We start from the raw sequence: 18,416 nt of genomic DNA on the forward strand, positions 1-18,416 counted from the left end.
ACAATGCACAAAACCCTGGCTCTGCTAGGTGCTGCACTTGATAGAAAGCAGCAAGAAATGTGAATCATCACCATTGAAGAGAGGAAAGTGACGTACAGCAGGCCGAATGATTACAATTTCTACACCTGGAACAGTGAGAAAGCCCTCCTGCTGCCCTCCCCACGTTCATTCTCATACAAGTCGAACTGTTTTGCAATGAAGCAAAAGAGCGATTGAGAATTCATCTGTATCATGAGAGTATAAGTCCTCAAAAGAGCTTTAGAAAAATACTTCACTTTCTGAATTAATTAATTAAACACTTGGAACAACTGCTGAGCTGTGTAGATTTTTTTTCAGCTTGGGGGGAATGGTAAATCTGTGTTCCAGCTGAGCCAGTTCTAAGCACCTCCTGGACATGTCTGCTCGGCTACCATTTCAGGCTCCATCTTTTTTAATGCTAAACTCTCTGGGTTGCCTCCATAGCAGTCCTCTCTGGACTTTTATACTTCAGTATAATGCACAGACATTACCACAGTCTCTCAGGTTTGAACTGGGGTAAAACTCTTCATTTCTCCCTCCCCTTTGGGCCTGTCAGGAACTCTTTTGCCTCTTTTCTGTACTCTTTCCATGATCAGTGTCAATCTAGGTAACATCATTATTCTCTTTTGACTAGAAATCACCCAGCCAATCCATTTTGCTAGTACTGTCTTCCTACTTTTATACATTCTGCATATCATTCACCATATAAACTTCACCAAAAAACCCTTTTGCACTGGCCACACACCCTTGCTCAAAAAATGTGAGTGACTTGACATTTCCCACGTTAAATTACAAACTGTTTAGTTGGCCTCTAAATCTTTCCTGATTTAGAATATTTAGAATAAAAATATTGTCCCTTTTTCCCCCTCTCTGTTTTTATACAATGTCTCCGCTCCAACCAGATGTACTACTCCACATGCCACAAACACTGCTGTGATTTCCCACCCTGTGCCTTTGCCTCTGGCCCCCTGGACCTACCCTTTTAACTCCTAGTTCTGTTCCTCCCAAATTATAGCCAGTATTCAAGGCTTAGCCGTGTCCTATCTCTTCCCTGAAGCTCCCAACTCCAAACTTCAGAGAATAGTTCCTTCTTCGAACTCCTGAGAGATCAGTGCCTCACTTAGTCTTTACTGTTTAGATGAGGCTACCTTGGGTTTCTCCTGGTGGGTACCTACTCTGTCTCTAACATTCTGTGGATGTACTTAACCTCTTCATATTCCCATTACCTAGCACCTCAGTAAAGGCATGCGGTTATGTGCATGTGTGATGATGTTACTGAATCATCTAGGAGTCCTTTCACCCCGCCTTCCTCCCCCTTCCCCCTTCCCCTCCCCCTCCCCTGCTCCTGTAGGTCAGGCCAGTTCTCATTTCATGGCCTCCAGAGTCCATCCCATCCACCTAATCCCTACCTTTTCCATTCTATCTCATCCCTCCTTCTCTCCGGCTCTATTTGTACCCTTTCACCCAAGCTATGGCCCCAGGCCTCCCCCTACTCCAATCCATCCCGTGTGCCAGACAGATTAGTGTTGTCATAACATTTCAGCATGCCACTTTTCACTCCAAGATTCTCAATATAAACTGTCTGCAGTCATAATAAAATCCAGATTCCACACCATATTCTAACCTGAATACATCTAGTGAATAGATACTCTCTTTCACTACTTTCTTACTTGTGCCATCTGCCCCAATTACATGAATGTATTTAGTTTCTACTATGAAACACCTTATAGTTCTCTGCTTCTGTAAATTTGACCATGTTGCCTCAACCCTTACTAAAATATCCTTTATTTATTCACATTTAGGAATTCCAGGCATTTTCAAGGCTGAGCTCAAATCCTCCTTCTTCATGAAGAACTATCCTTACAAAGCCCACATCAGTTGGCATCATATTCAATTTTTTGTTGGAAAATCCATTATCTCCTCACACAGACTGTGGTTCTGGTAAAGGAAGGAAGACATTTTTCTTGTCTTTCACAGAGCTTGATGTTATGCTCAATCAAGACTTCTCACTAAAAACTCTAACTTGAAGCCTCATGTAAAGATTCAGAAATTGATCTTTAAAAGGTAGAGAGAAAAAGTAATTCCCTTGAATTCTGAAGGAAATGAAGATATGATGATAGGGAAGTGAAAATAAAGACCCTAAATACATAGAGGATTATCACATAGAGTGAAAAACCAGAGAATTGGAATCTGAGAGAAGTGCTAACTAAAGATGCTCTAAGCATACATTTTCAGCAGTTTTAGGTAACTCTTGTCTTTTAAAATACTTTAAAAAATTTAAATAGAATGTTGTAAAGGGAACTGTCATTTTAGAAGCACTTCTATTTTCTTTCTCTCACTGGGGAAATGGTTGGTTTATGTCCCAGCATCACAAAGAACAATAAACTCCTTAGTTGGGAGAGCAGTGACCAAGGAGCAAGTAGAATGAACAAGGAGAGTAATGAACAAGTCCACTGGAAATACCACATGCCTAGATCTATGATCACAAGGGGAAATCCACGCCATGGGAATGCCATCTGCACTCCCCCATTGCCCACAAGGGAAAAAGATGGTCCCTCCCCTCTCAGGTTGAATGCCTCACTTGACACCCAGTTAAACTACTTACATCTGGACCACAAACCAAAGAAACAGAATCCAAACAATTTGTGACGGACATGCAGGCAAGTGACAGGAAGAGGCAACCTTGCCAACTTCTTCCGGTGCCACTTCTAGCGTTTCCCTTTGACCTGAGAGCTCATCGGAGGAGGGTGCCGCCAATCACTTCAAAGAGAGCCCTCTGTTCTGATGACTATTTCGGGGCCATGGGCCAAGGCAAGTCACAGGCTTGCACTTTTATGCTGGGTCTTTGATCAACCTTCCTTTAATCTCTTATCGTGGGTTTGATTTTCATTTTGCACCTTATCCTCCGGACCTCCTCTGTGCTGACTTTTCTTTGAAGTCAGCGGTAGACTCGTGGGTAGAAAGGCAGTAGGAAACAGACGCGCGACTGTCAAACTGGTTGTAATTGTTTTTATGTTTTGCACTTTGTTTTGAATTACTCAGTCTTTCCACATAACCACACCTGGGCTCTTCAGATGTTTCCTTATCTGTGGGTTTCTGACTTCTGATTAAACAAGTGTGGTTTAAAAACAAATAAAATTATTCACCTTAATAAGTAGATATAAAAAATGATACAGTAAAGGCAAATGTATTGACATGGAATGCTGTTGCTCAGATGTTTATAAAATGAAAGAGAGAGTATATTATGATTTTTAAAAATCTGTATAAAAACACAGCAAGTCTAAAAGGCATTTACAGTAGTTATAGCCGGATAGAGAGATTATGAGTGTGTTTAATTTTGTATTATCTGCTTATCTTTATTTTCTAATTCATATTAGGTGAGCATTCATTGCTTCTGCAATAAGAAAAAAAGTATTTTTAATTTAAAAAAACAGTCACATAAAGACAAGAAAAGTAATCTATTAATAATGAGCTTATTTCTTATGAATGACAATTCTGAATGTTCTAGGCTGATAGCAAATGACACACCATTTTTTTCCTAACTAATCTTCTTGTAACATTCTCCCAACTTATTTGACTACAGGAATTTAAAAACAAGCTCAACCACCATCTGAGAAATTATTAATTACTTTATTCATTACCAAGGTCTGCTGTATGGATCTGAATAGCAGGTTCTGTGTAAGCTGGGAATATGTTTGGGGTGCCTAAATCAGGCAGTCTTGTTTTGAATCCCTGAGTGCCTCCACTTTTGAGTTATACAAGATTAAGTAATTTTCCCAAGATTAGGCAGCTAATAAATCATGGAGCCCCAGTCCTTGCACTTCGGTGTGTGTGGCTTTGAGCTCACCCTCTTCCCGCCATGCTTTGGACACAGGACACGGGAGCCTGTGAGAGGCAGTGACTTGCATGCTCTCCTTTCCCACTCCTTATCAATAACCCTTTACTTTCCTCTTGCCCAGCCCTCTTCTTGACTTCCTCTCCTTTTTGCCACTCTATAGCTGCAGCTTCCCTCCTTCTCCATGTCAACCTTATCCCCAGAAAGTAGTGGTGAGTCAAAAGCATGAGAAAGCATCAGAACTTGGAGGGTCTGTAAGTGGCCAGAAAGAAGGAAAGGAGAAAAATCAGGTTAATTCTTCCCAGTGGGCAAAGCAGATAGGAAAGTGGAATGAAGGCCGTTCGTACTCAAAAGTATATCTAATTGCACATCTTCTTGAGGTGGAACATGTAGATGGAGTCCTACCTAACCTATCTTTGGATAGAATACACTGTATTACATGAATGAAAATCTCAGTGATAAGTTTGAGAGCAGTACTTTTCAACCCTGACTAATCATGTGAATCATCCTAGAAGCCTGTTAAAGATACAGATGCTTAGGATCCACCCTGGATCAATTAAATAAGAATCTCTCAGGTGGTCAGGGCATTTTTAAAAAATCTTCCTGAATGGTTCTAGCACACAGCCAAGGATGAACCATCAAATCAGACAATAGAGAAACATGGAAAATGAGGACAAGGGAATCCACTATCAGAGTAAAGGTGGGCCCATATTTAGATGAAGGAGGCATATTTCTGCTTGCCTTTTCAGTCTGTAAATGTGAACAGGCTCACAACCCATACTTCTAAGTGCACTTTGGTTCCCTAGGGGCCCCTGGCACAGTACTGCAGGGGGGAACCCACGTGTTTCCCACACAAGCCCACTCTTCCCAGGCCTCCACCCTCCTACACTGATTTCTGCACCGATACCATCCATGACTCAGTTCCCTCGGGTGCTGGAGCTATGGGGTGCAGGGAAAATGCCTCTCCACCTGTCATTGTCTTGAAGGAATCCCAAGGAGGGATCCTTGTGCCTCCAGATGAGATGTCTCTGAGCTTTTACCTCCATGCCTCCATCTCCTTCTCTCAGGAAGCAGAAGGACCCATGGGCCTGGTTTGGGGAAGCTATGATAGTAAAAACTGTACTATGTTCAGAATCACTTCTCTGATGGGCAAGGCTTTGTTGAAAGAACATTTTTGTTGAGCTTGAATTTTCATTCATCTAAGATGAGCTCTCTCTCTTTCAGAAGGTTCCTGGGTCTATCAGGCAATAGATTTGAGGCACAGCTACTCTACCATTTGCCAGACACGATTAGATCTGGTGGAATTCCAGCTACACTGGACCCCTGCTACATATCTATGTCAAGAAGATGCATTCCGTGGTCTGCCTTTGAATGCTGATGACTTCCATGCCAACATCACGGTTTCCCTTTCCTATTTATATGCACTGCTTTCCAATAATATCAATGATTTGCTAACTGAGAATAGGATTTTTGGCATTATACACAAGAAATATTTATACATGTATGTTTTCTGGTCCTACATCTGTGTGTGTGTTTTAAAGAAACTTCTATATGTGTCAAGTGGTTTTAAAGAAACCATCAGTAAAAGAAGGGAAACTTGAAATAAATATGTTTGCCACAATTGTAAATGAATTAAGTTGGACAGTGGATAGCATAAAGCTTTGTGATGTGGCACTTTTTTGTGAATTTAATTTTATTTAGTGTTTGTCCCTATTTAGTAGATCATTAATGTTTTCCCATAAGAATGAATTCATGAGGATTATGAATAGTTGATTCTGGTTATTTGGTGGCATCTAGGTCTAAAGTTACCACTAACATGGAATTAGCAAATACTAAACCATTGACCCTTGGGAGATACAGGGTTATGTTCCTATGAGCTTCTGATCACATGGCATTTTCATCAACAGATCAATACCTAATTTTATTTTGTGTGTGTTTCTGTTTAAAGACATCTTATTTAATATATACCATGATTCATTAATATTGAACTCACAGCCAATAGCACTGTAACTCACACATGAACGAAGCTTACCAACATGGGTCTTTTCTCTATGAGGCACATCACAGCCTTCGTGTGCTTAGCACTCTAGACAACAATTCAGCGCTATTCCTGGGGACCACTTTACACAGTGAAATCCCCAACATAAAAGCACAATAAATGTGAAAAATGTGACACTACACAGAACAAGAGAAGGGCCCTTGTTAGGATCTCCCTGTTGGACTTCAGCTGGGTACACATGTGTAGGATGATTCAAATCTTTCGTCAATCTGCACATGTCTGCAAATAACCCTGAAAGCATCACAAGTTACGAGACTTTGAGGTTGTCAGTACATTTTAGCCGGTAGGTGAATAAGCAAATAGGGAATTTGCAAATGATTAGCATCAACAATACTTTTGTCCATTTTTTTCTTTGAGGCCTTTTTAAATATCTTGGAAAATGTACAAAATAGGCAATAATATTAAGTGGGAATGGAGTCAAATAATTTTTTTCTTCAATTACTGCTTTTTCAAAAACTCCTGGCCACTATATATTTTTGTGTCAAACATTTTAAATTGATTAGGCATCTATTTACAACATGTGCCACATATCTGGCTCCATGGCAAAATTTCTTCACTGACTATTTTTGCTGTGCATGAAAATAAGATTTAGGAATGGTATACAAGTAAAGCTGTTTTCAGCTTGTTCTCTCTCAATCACCCTAAGCCTTTGGCTTTTTGACCCCAACAGCACAACATTTTCATTTTGTTATCTTAAAATCACTATAAACAGCCTGACTGTTCTGGAAGTGTTCAGAAGAGGTTAGAGAAATGTTGGAGCATCCAGAAGCAAATACTCTTGTGAAAACCTTAGGATGCCCATTTTTGACCCAACTTCCCATCCTAAATGTTTGCCTTGTTAAACAGACACTAAGCCTGATAGAATTTACTTGGCAAGTTATGGCAATTTAAAAATGTCCTTTGACAACATTCTGAAAGTATTAGTGACTTCATATCCCTGCAACCACCCTCCTCCCACCATCCCCCAACCAATATTAAGGCAAAGTCAGAACGTTTTGAAAGAACACAAGGAAAATGCAATGTAATCACAACGGGTCACAAAGGAGTCCATTCAAAAGGCAGTAATGTGGAAACTAGAATCTGGGGGACCATTCCTGAAGAGAAAATGATTGAAAATTAGCAAGCACAGAGACTAATGCTAGTAAAAACCAAATGGTCTTCATTACTAACATTCTGGATTCTTCCACAATTCACTCCTCACGGTTAGATGAAATCCCTGTCTCCAAATTTCTTTGTGATACCTTGGTTGAAGAGAGGATGCGGGTGGAGGAATTCCTGATGCTGAATGTAATGCGGTCTGCTAGTTTATCATCCAATCAAATACTTCCTGTCAACCACTGGTTAAATTTCAGCTAAGTCAAGGTCAAGTCTTCCACTGTCTAATTGGTCAGCACCAAGAAAAGCCATCACTATACTACTGTTCAGAAACTGGATTTACGTAAGTAGATCTGAGGGAAGTTTCCAAGCATACTAATTTACTCTGTAGAGCTACAATTGTCAGGAAAGAAGACCTACTTTTTTTGTGTCCTAGCTTGTGGAGTAGTTTGTAATTTTATTTTATGTATACATGTGACCAATTCACCTTGACTGCATAGGCACAAACAGACACATAGACACATGCTTACAAATAGTTAATCTGAAATACATTAGCTATCAGATTTGCAGATAAACTCACTATCAGATTCATATATAGAATGGAAACTGCAGGATTTTCATTTGGGTTCAGCTAAAGATGCTTATTATTAATAATAATAACAGTAATAACAAAGTCAATTTTTGACATGTATCACGCACCAGATACATTAGGCAAAGCACTTTTAAATTCTTTAACACTTGTTCTCATTTAACTCTATATGGTAACTATATTTTTGTCCCCATTTTAGAGCTGTAGAAATTGAGGGTAAGGAATCTGTACCCAAGGTCACACGGGTTGCTAAGCAACCAGCTGAGGTTTGACCTCAAGCAGCCTGGTGACCAAAGTCCGAGCTCTTAACTATGATGCCAAACTGCCTCTCTGGTTTTAATTATTTGTCTTCCTTATAATTGCTCTGTAAAGGAAGGTACATTACCTCTATTTTAAGGAAACCTAGGCACAGAGTTGGTTATGTAGGCAAGGTCACTAATGTGGCTTTAGACAGAGTCTAGCTCTAATTTTGAGCTGTTTTTTCTACAGTATCATTCTGCCATAATGCCAAATAATATTAAAGAAGTTCCAGAAGCTCCACAGAGAGAGGGAGAGAATATGAATTAAATTATACAGCAACCACTGTTTTGTTTTTTGTGGGATTTTTTTTTGATGCCTGATTAAGATTTTAATTGTTCCACAACATGAGTAAAGTTACATGAATTTTTTCCATCTTGTTTCGCCCTGGATTTTACAATTTGTGGAGATAATCACAAAAATCTCAAGTCTAGTGGACCCACAATAATAATTCTTAGTCGGCTCTCCCCAAATTAGTAAAATTCTTCAGCTTTATCTTACTGCCCAAGTAAATGAATGGTTCACAGCCAAGAAAAAACAGTCAATAATTTTCCAGTAGGGATGCCTCCAAACATCACAACCAAAAACATATTCTGTTAATAAATGAAAGCCCCTGAAACTGTGTTACAGTTAAGGTGCCATAAGTCTAAAAATAATTTTTCTTTTTCAGGTCCAATTTGCATTTTGAATACTAAATGAAGCCTTGCTAGCAAAAAGCTATTAGAGATTGCACTGAAATTTAAATACAATATATCACTTAAAATAAGTCATCAGGGCTGCATGGTGATTATAATGTTGATGAATAATAATGTTCCTTTCAAGGAAAGATATAAGGTTAAGAAAAGGCTACGGTGTTCCCTTAGTGACCCTCATCAGGTAGATCTCAGGCTCCCTAGGATGGCAGATGTCTCTGAAAAGGAAGCAACAAGATTACATACCCACATTTCTCCCATTTAAACATTTTGTTATCTTGGATCATGTTGTTGAGCAGAATGATCAGGCCAACTTCAATAATATGTAATTACGGAGCATAACTCAAAACATTCTGCCTTTGCATCAGTTTTGGTCAGGGAGTGGTGCAAAAAGATCCCAGCAGGAGGATAAGCGGGGTCGAATGCTGCCCGAAGTTGAGTCAAGATTGTAAAAGGTTCTTCGCCATGAACGCTATTGAATTTAGTATGTATTAACAAACTAAGCATTTAGTTGACAAAAAGGAGTGTTTGGCTCACATGTTTGTATTTTTTAGTGACTAAATAGCTATTCAATTATGGAAGACCCAAAGGATTATGCTAAATCATTTGCCTTCTCCCAAAATCTTCTCCTTGAGGAGCACAAAAAGACTGAAATTTTCATTTTATTCTGGCAAATGTTTTTGACTACCCCTATGTCTGACACTATTCGGAACTGAATATGCCACAGTGAATAAACAGACATAATCCCTGCCTACCTTCAGAGAGCCTGCATGTTTTCCTTTGAAATAAGACTATTTCTTTCATGATATACATGCACTCCTATAATGTAACTATCTCTAGATATGAAGAGTTGCTATGCTCAGTTTTTATTTCAATTACCAGACTACTCAGTACTCAGCTGATAAGTAAAGTGCCTATTTTATATGTAAACCAGAGGTAAGGAGTCACTTGCAACATGCGTCTATAAATGAGCTTATGCTTCTGCGTGTGAGCTGATCAGGAACTTGAATGAGCACAACAACCAGGGATAAGGGAGGAAGGAGCCTTAGGGAATAAGGGTTGAAAAACAGCCCAACACTTAGCTAAAGAGAGGACTCCAAGAGAAGGAACAGAGACTTCATCAAAGGAGAGCAGAATGAATGTTTGAGAAGGCAGAAGCTTTGAGGGAGGTAGAGTTGGAAAAGAAAGGCCAGACTAGTGGACATTTGGTCCCAGAGAGGCGGAAATGCTCACTTCAGTAGGAAATTAGTTGAAAATTCTCCCTGAAATAAGACAATGGTGGGAATGAGAAATACATACAGAAACTATATCCTTGTTAACCTAGTTCTAGCTTAGGGAGTACAGTTAGCAGGGTAAATTAGACAACTGAAAAGATAGTCATTGACTTTACTGCTAGCAAAGGAGATGGATCAGACAGAAAAGGCCTAAACTTAGGATACTTGACAGAGAAAAACAGACCTGAGAAATCTGACTTACACAAGCAGGAAGAAGCCAGAATGGAAATACGTCTTTGCTGCCATATTTGTATATCAGATGCCCTGACAAATCACCTTGCCTAGACAACAATGGCTTTGTGATCTCAATATAAGGAACCTGAGAATAAATATTAAAAAAAAATTCCTTTATTCAGCCACAATTTACTGGCAACTTACTATGTGCCATGAACCTTGCTAGTTGCTGGAAAAAGAATGAAGAGTAAGATAGAAACAGTCAAAACTTACATTGTAGTGGGCAAAACTAGACATTGGACAACTGACTACAAGTGACATATGAGTTACAGGTAAGAGTATAGGGCATACTGGCAGTAATAGAGGAGTTAGCTAGGCAAAAGAGGAGAGAAGGGTATTTCATTCATTCATTCATTCATTCATTCATTCATTCATTCATTCAGCATTCAAAAAATATTTGAGTCATAGACAGAGCTGTGTTCCAGACAGAGAAGGTAGCTGACAGCTGTGACAAAAGAGGCAACCAAAAGAGGACTGGTGTGTAGAGTGGCTCTCTGTGTGTGGGAAGATAGGACATCATCTGAAGGAATGAGGCAGGATAGAGAAAGGTGAGGAGCTAGGTTCCCAAGACTTCAGCACCCCAGGAGGAGCCCTGACTGCCTTTGATTGGTGGAAGCAGACATGTGGGAACTAATGAGCAGGGAGGGCCCAGTCATTGTCAACCTGTCCAATGAAGGAGAGGGATCTGATCATGGAAAAGACTTACTCTTTCTGGGGTCATAGGAAAACAGGCAACCATGTCCTAGAAGTCCTCATCATGGACATCTCATGGAAAGAGCTTCCCCTTTATTTTCAACCTGTCTTATGCAAAGTACTTCTCTAAATCATCTCTTCAACTCATCCCACAAGTCAACTTATACTTTCATGAGTTCTAGCTTGGACAAGGTCTCTCCATGATCCAGATAGTTCTTGTGGAATGCAGATGTTTTTTAAGCAGCTAACCTCTTCTTCAAGATTCATATATCATGGCATCACTTGTATGGTTAGGTAAGAGATGGAGCCTTAGATCATCAACAGTGCAATGAGTTATCAGAATGAGGTGTTCAATTTATGAGGAATAACTACCCAGGTAACCTACAGAATATAAAAACAGTGATAATTGTAGGTACACCCTCTAGCTGCAGCAAGGATTCTAATCCCAACACCTTGCACAATGACTGGTCCATAATGGACTTTCCAAAAGAATCCTTCATTCTCGATGAAAAAAGACCTCTTATAGTAAATTATCACCACTTGTTATTTTTAAGCTTTCAAAACCACCCATGTACTGTTTCAGAATCTGAAACATTTTGGAACTGGCTTCTTTTTCCTGTTAACTACACTTGAATTAAAAATGACTTTTTTTGTTCATTTAAAGTCAGTGACACAGTACCTGAAAATGAATGTGTGTGGAACCTTTACCACATAATTAGGTTTTCTTATATTAAGTCAAACAAGACAAAAAAACTGATTCCTCCCTCCTATGTTTGTAAAATTAATAGGTGTGGTGGCTGATGACTGAGGGAAAAACAGGATCCCTGGCTTTCTGTGTTGGCATACAAAACCAGTGAGCTGTTCCTTCCTCAGTAAATGAAGAAAATTCTTCTCTCATACAAAAAAATATTTGTCATATATATAAACCAGGCTCAGGAAGAAATCGTCTGAGCTAGTCCAGTGAGGTGAGTTCTATTTTAGACAGGCTATGAGGGGTCAGCAGCAAGGGAAGTTCCCAGAAAGAACGATGGAAAGAAGCTACACAGGGACAAGGACCCACAGGCAGCTGCTGGTGGAGCTGTTGCTAGTAGACAGTCTGTGTTTATCCAAGAAAGTTCTTTATGGCTGGCAAAAGGTGATGAGGTAGAGAGCTGAGTTTGTTTTCAGTCCCAGAAGGTAGGGAAGAAAAAGCACAGCAACTCCGTTTCCAGAACTGAGGAATGAGCCTGAAGTGAGATCCCAAGGAACAAAGTAGGAACCCACTTACTAGCGCCAGGATCAGAGGCAGCGCACTAGGCATGAGCCTGACTGGCTGTGGAGCCAGAGCCACTGACCTTGGCCATGAGTGCCTCGGTCTGGGATGGGGCTCATGGAACTCAGCCAGCCTCTCAACTTCTCAGGTCTTCTCACTTCTTTTCTCTGTTTTCATTTTATTACCATAGTTGAGATACATCAAGTCAAATGTCATACCATCTACTGCTACTACCTTATATTCTTTTTTAAATGATTCATATTTGTAGGGATGTGAGTTTAAGGAGATTTCAAGGCTTCACCTGTGCCATTTTTTCTAAATATATTGTCTCATTCTTGCTACAGAGTATTATATACAGTGCTTTGAGAAATATTCTTCTCAGATGATGACTTTGGGCATACTGCTTCCTTTATTTGATTCACTCAAATATAATCAAATATTTCTTTGAACAAATACAGTTACTAATATTTTGCTTCTTGGCTTCTGTAGTGAAATTATTAATTGCTATGTACATGTATTTGGGGATAATGAAATCATTTCAGCTTTAGTCTGGCAGAGGTATCAAAAACATCCTAATTTCATTCAGCTAATTTCATTTAACCATAAAAATTAAGCCTGTGGATTTAACAAAGGCTGTCTTTTCTGGGAGTATTTTTAAGTAACTACTGGATCCTCTAGCACACCTTATTTATAAGTCTTCACTGTTTTTGGAGTCCTTTAAATACAAATTTCTCTAAAGCTCAGGAAAGCCTTGATTAACAAAAGAAACTACTAGAAAGATACATATCCTTCACCTACAGGTGGCTTGCTTGTTTTTGCTTTAAGCATCAAGCACAGAAAAACAGATGCACCACTGGTTATTGGTTACCTGCTAATGGATTTCAATTTGACTTTCCCATCACCCAGTCTGTGCTGTGGACAAACCCCTTTTTTTAGCTTCACAGCTAAGGTGCTACTGTCAGACTCCTCTAGATTGAAGAGTGTTTTTAGAAAGGTATTTTGAAGTCTGGAATGTGACAATTGTTTGTGGATGTTTTTTTTTTTGAATTTTGAAGAAAGATCATACCTCTGAGAAATGTTTAAACAAAGATTCCATTTTAAGATAAGAACCCATTGATTCACTTGGAGTTTTTATCTAGGCTAGTGAAAAGATAAAAAAAATTAATTCATTAGTATTTCTAATCCTAGCAAACAGAGCTCCACAACCAGCATCTTCTCTTGCCGGCTGCTGTTTACCCAACTTGAGTGACATAATTACATATGACAAGGCGAGCTGAAAACTCTAACCTATGTGAACTAATTTTGGATTGGATGGCATATCCTATGACTCTAGCATCTTACTGTTGCCAGCATCTATCTCTGTTCAGAAGGGTGGCTCCTGCAAACCTCTCCCTAGAGATGGAAAGAGAAGGGTTTGAGAAGTGAGAGGAAGAGGATTAAAAGAGAATTTCTGGCATCATCCTGAGTGAGAAGTTATGACTGCATTGAGCCCTAAGCCTACTCACAGAATATTCCCTCAGCACTCTGATTTAACTGAAACCTCTTCCTCCCCAGCATTCCACAACACTGCAGGGCAAAAGTCGCCTTCTATTATGGCTCTCCACTGCGCTTCTGCAGGCTTCTGCCAGTTGACCATCCTCAACTACTTCCTCCCTGTCATTTACTAACTTCCTAGACATCAAGTCTGTTCATTAAAGACTGACACCTTGCTCCCCAACTTTTCTCCCATGAAAGTTCTACCATCTTCACAGGTAACATCAGGAACTATGTAGACAACTTCTGCTACTCTCTAGCTTAAGAATTTCATACCTTCTAAACTCTCGTGACCTTCACCTCCACTCCACCAATGGTACATGCATTTTCATACATATACCAATACCTACACGAGAACATCCATACATGAGAAACATCTTTGAAATCTTTGACTTGAGTAACCTATGCTCCAACCTGATCCTGAATAGTTTTTCATTTCTTTATTCCCTCTACACCTGCTCTTCAACTTCACTGAGAATTCTTACCTATTTTTCCTTTACCTTTCTTTTATCTTTTATCCCAGTCTGCATCCCATGGTGCCATCATTGAAACCATCACCTTACCAAGTATTTCATTCCCTTGACCCCTGCAAATGAACCTACCTTGACTCCATCCAGTTAGTTGCCTTCCTTTTCCCTTTCAACCCTAGGCTAAGATATTTAATAATGCATTTTATTTATTTATTGATGACTTGTTTACTGTCTGTCTCCTTTTTTACTGTAAGCTTTTGTGCTCAGGAACTTCATGGTGTTCACTTCTGCATCTGCAGCAATGAGAACAGTGCTCAATAAATATCTGCTGATGCTGGAAAAATCCTGGAACTGCCTGGTTTAATGCCATTTCAAATAATGGCTTTCAACTTCAACAAGGTCATCAATTCTGTGCACAGCCTTTGTATCTGGCCCTGGGAAGCCTTCCCTTCCACTCCACACACTGCCCCCTTCCAGCCTTCAATACTCACCTTCACTCACCCCCAGGGACAGAATTCCCTCTTACTTCACAGAGAAACTGAAGTAACTGGACAAGCCACATGGCTTCCCGATCTTCCCAGCTTCCAAACATATTTGTGTTCAAGCCATCATTGCCTCTTTCCCGCTGGTAAGGGAGGAAGAGGAGGCCCCCCTCTGCCTAAGGATAGCCCTGCAATCTTCTCTCCAGATATACCTCTTATATCCCCAGCAACCAGATCAATCAGTTTTCGCATCTTCCACCTCAATCTTCATCCTCTTGCTCTCTGCTTTCGTTTCTTATCTTACTCAACCTCTCAGGCACATTTAGCTCCAACAATCCTCTTTAATTTTTAACCTACTTTCCTATTGCTTGGATGATTTTATACTTCACTGGTTTCTCTTCTTCTTTCCTGACCACTCCTCCACAGTCTCATTCCTTCCTGGAAAACCTCAGCCACATCATCCATATGCTGGTAACTCCTGAATCCTTACCTCCAGTTCTAACTTCCCTGAACTTCACCCATGGAAGACTTAGTAGTGTCTCGGATACATTCTCAAAGGGAATTTTTCACTGCCTTGGCCCTAGTCTACCAGTCTATTACCCACCTGGCTCACTGCATTCCCTGGCACAGGGAAGTCAACACTTACCACCCAGTTTCCCCAGCCAGAAACTTGAGCTTTTACTTTACTCTTTTTCACTACTTCTTTCACTAAAGTAACTTACTTTACATCTCTTTCAGTACTTCACAGATTTACATAAACACTATAGCTTCTAAATACTTTTCAAGTCCATTCATTGCCTCCATCCTGTTACCAACAAATCCAGGCAGCTATTCTTACTCACCCAGGTAAGTGCGCAGTAGCCTAATTTCCTGCCTAAAGCCATTCTTTACAGTCAGTGATGCTTCTCAACAATTCTGATCAAGTCATGCTTCATTTAAAACCCTTCCTCTTGTAACCTCCGATTGTTATTAGTAGAAGGTACACACACGTAACATGGACTATAAGATCCAAGTCCTGCCTATCTCTTGTGCCAGTGCTCAATACCTCCCCTTCTCACCCCATTTTTCACACCCTATAAGACTTAGCCCTAAAGCTGTTTTTTCAGTTCCTCACCTGGGGAACGGGGAAATGTGATTCCCTTGTAAGGGTAAATCTTTGTCTCCACTTCACCACTTCACCAGGTCTGAGCTGGATAGCAGACAAGCTTGAGGGTGCTACACCTCTGCTTAAAACTGTTTAGATGCTCCATGTAACATTTATTCATTTTCTATATACTTTAGGAAGAATTATAAGCCACGTAGTATATAACCTAGCCCCCATCTATTTTTCTGGCATCGTGTGTTATTACCCTGGTGCTTCTCACATTACATGCCAGCCACCACAAACCACCTGCAGGTCCTAAACTCAGCAAGCCTTCACATGAATCTTACATTCAACCTCTGTGCCTTCCATCCTCTGCTCCATTGGTCTGGCAATCTCTGACTCCCTCAAAGCTTAGTGGGTGACATGTCCTCTTGAGAATGCTTCCCTGGTCCCCTTGCAAACCACCCTAACTGCCCACTTCAACAGCTAATTTGGTTAGGAGCACCTTTCTCAGAGTGCCTTAGCATTCTCTGCTCATCTGTCATACCACTTATGCAAACCATATGGTAATTTTGTTTTTTGGTCTGTCATGATCAGACCATCATTTGCCTGAGGGCAGGGGGTATCTTAGTTCAGATTTCCAGTGTCTAGGAAAGTGTGCAGCATTTAGAAGCTCCTCAATGAATGTTTTTGGAAAAAAATAAGTGAATCAATGAAGGAATAAATGAATGAATAGATGAGGAAAGAAGTTGCTCTAAAGTCTCTATGAACCCGGTCCTGCCCACATTATGCTGGGGAAACTCAGGAGGACATTTCACCATCAGCTTCTCCATTATTAGCAGGAAAACAGCCCCAGTGTCTCACCCACTCTGACTTGTTTTCACTGAGTAAAACAATCTGAAATTGCTTCTGTTAAAGTAATCAGTTGGATAACATGTATTTTCTTGTAAAAATGCAAATGTCCAGGTGATTCCTATTTACTTTAATGCCAATTTATTTGCTTAAATTGCTTTCCCTCCTAACCCCTAACAGAGACCATGCCACTAAAGGAACAGGAACTTTGCATGTTAGGGAGGAGAGTCTAGAATGAGTATATTTTAAAAGCTTCCCAAATTATTTTAATATAGGCAGCTGTAGTTGGAAATCACTCCTCCTCAGTGCTTCTTGGATGTTATTGTGGACGCTACTGTCCTGGGGATTTACTAAAACTGTACTGCAGATTCAACAGCTCTGAGGTGGGGCCTGAGAATTTTCATTTTTGCAAGTTTCCAGCTGATACTGATGCCTAGGCTGCTGGGCCATGGACCACACTTAGGATAGCAAGAATATAGTTACTCTCCTCTTTGCAGGCCTCTGGCTTTTTTACTTTTAGGGGTTAATCAGTGGTGAGAAAGGGTTAACAGTGAGGTCTGCAAAGGTAACCACAGAGTAGCTAGGTGTTCAGATCAAGGTGTGCCTGTTGGTATGTTACAGAAAACATGATCCAGGGGCCCATGTCCGACTGTGCTCATTTTAAGTGATTGATAGACTGAAACTGTCACCCCTGTGCTAAGATGGAGCATAGAAGGCAAGGAAAATGTTAATAAGGGAGGACACATTTTTTTTACCTGAAAACATCTAAAATGTACTCTTACTCCCTTTTCCTCTTTCTCTTTCTCTCTCAGCCACACTTTGCTATTTAAAAACATACTGACTGCTTTTTGATTCTCAATAAATAGCTTTAAACAGTGCATCTGTAACTTTCCCAAAGGATCACGTTGAATGGAATATATCTGTGCACTATACCTACGGTGGTGCATATCCCTGGAGGATGTGTAGCATGAAACAGGCTATCAGTATTGGTCTTTGTTGTTTCTCTATAAAATGAGACAGTTTTAATTCCAAATTTGTAGATATGAAAAATAAAACATAGAAAGCTAAGCTGACTTAATTAAGATCACATACTAACAACATAGGATGTGGCCAAAACATATCTTATATGCTAAGTGGGCTTAGTGGAAAAAGAAACAGTAATCTTTCAAAAGACTATAACTTAATTATTCACAACACCTGCGTCTCTTTGAAATAACATTTACTACTCAACTGCCTTTCTCCTGTACATATCTATTGCTGGAACTTATTTATATTCTATTCATCCAATTATTAACCTGCATTGCTCAAAAAAGAATTCAGAGTGGCCTTACAGGAGGGGATAAAGAAGTACAAATGTCCAATTACAAAATAAATAAGTCTTGGGGATGAAAAATACAGCCTAGGGAACATAGTCCACAATATTGTAGTAACTTTGCATGGTAACAGAGGGTGAGTGCACCTATTGTGGTGAGCTTGTATGTAATTGTTGAATCACTATGTTGCACACATAAAACTAATATAATATTGTATATCAACCATCTTCAACAGAAAAAATGCAAATAAATGAATAAAATCATAGTGTTTTGAGCCCCCACCTTCCAAAAGAACCAAAGTGGCCCTACAGGGATACACAAACTAAAGTAACTCTTATACATCAGCTGCGAATGCAAAGTGAGGACAGGAATAATGCTAATGAATCAAGTGTACATAAAGAGGTTCTATCATTTGGGTTAATATCAAATTTCACATGTCCGGGAAACATTTCATAGACCCCTATGAAAAACCAACACATTTTTTTCCAGAAGCAGGATTATTCCTGGTAACCTCTCTGTGGTAGACCTGGTGTTCTGACTTGGGTTCATAGAAGTCTAGCCCCCCTGGCCCCACCATGCCAGAAACATCTCCGACTTCCTCTGAAAGTGAAACCCCAGGATATGCAAACAATGCTTCCAAATCT

At 39.9% G+C, this 18,416-nt stretch overlaps 1 protein-coding gene across 9 annotated transcripts in view; it reads right to left on the minus strand.

Moving 5' to 3' along the window:
* Window positions 1-18,416, minus strand: part of MME (membrane metalloendopeptidase) — a 95,026-nt gene that overhangs the window by 64,113 nt on the left and 12,497 nt on the right. The window contains exon 1 of one of the 9 annotated variants that reach the window (XM_037008216.2): window positions 14,736-14,790. The exons of the other annotated variants lie outside the window; for them this stretch is intronic. Within the exon in view, the coding sequence (XP_036864111.1) occupies window positions 14,736-14,775 (40 nt within the window). The 5' untranslated portion in view covers window positions 14,776-14,790. Of the gene's footprint in view, window positions 1-14,735; window positions 14,791-18,416 lie in introns of those variants that run through there. 9 annotated transcript variants of the gene reach the window in all.

Source organism: Manis javanica, chromosome 3 (assembly GCF_040802235.1).
Source record: "Manis javanica isolate MJ-LG chromosome 3, MJ_LKY, whole genome shotgun sequence".
In the NCBI taxonomy this organism is placed as follows: domain Eukaryota; kingdom Metazoa; phylum Chordata; class Mammalia; order Pholidota; family Manidae; genus Manis; species Manis javanica.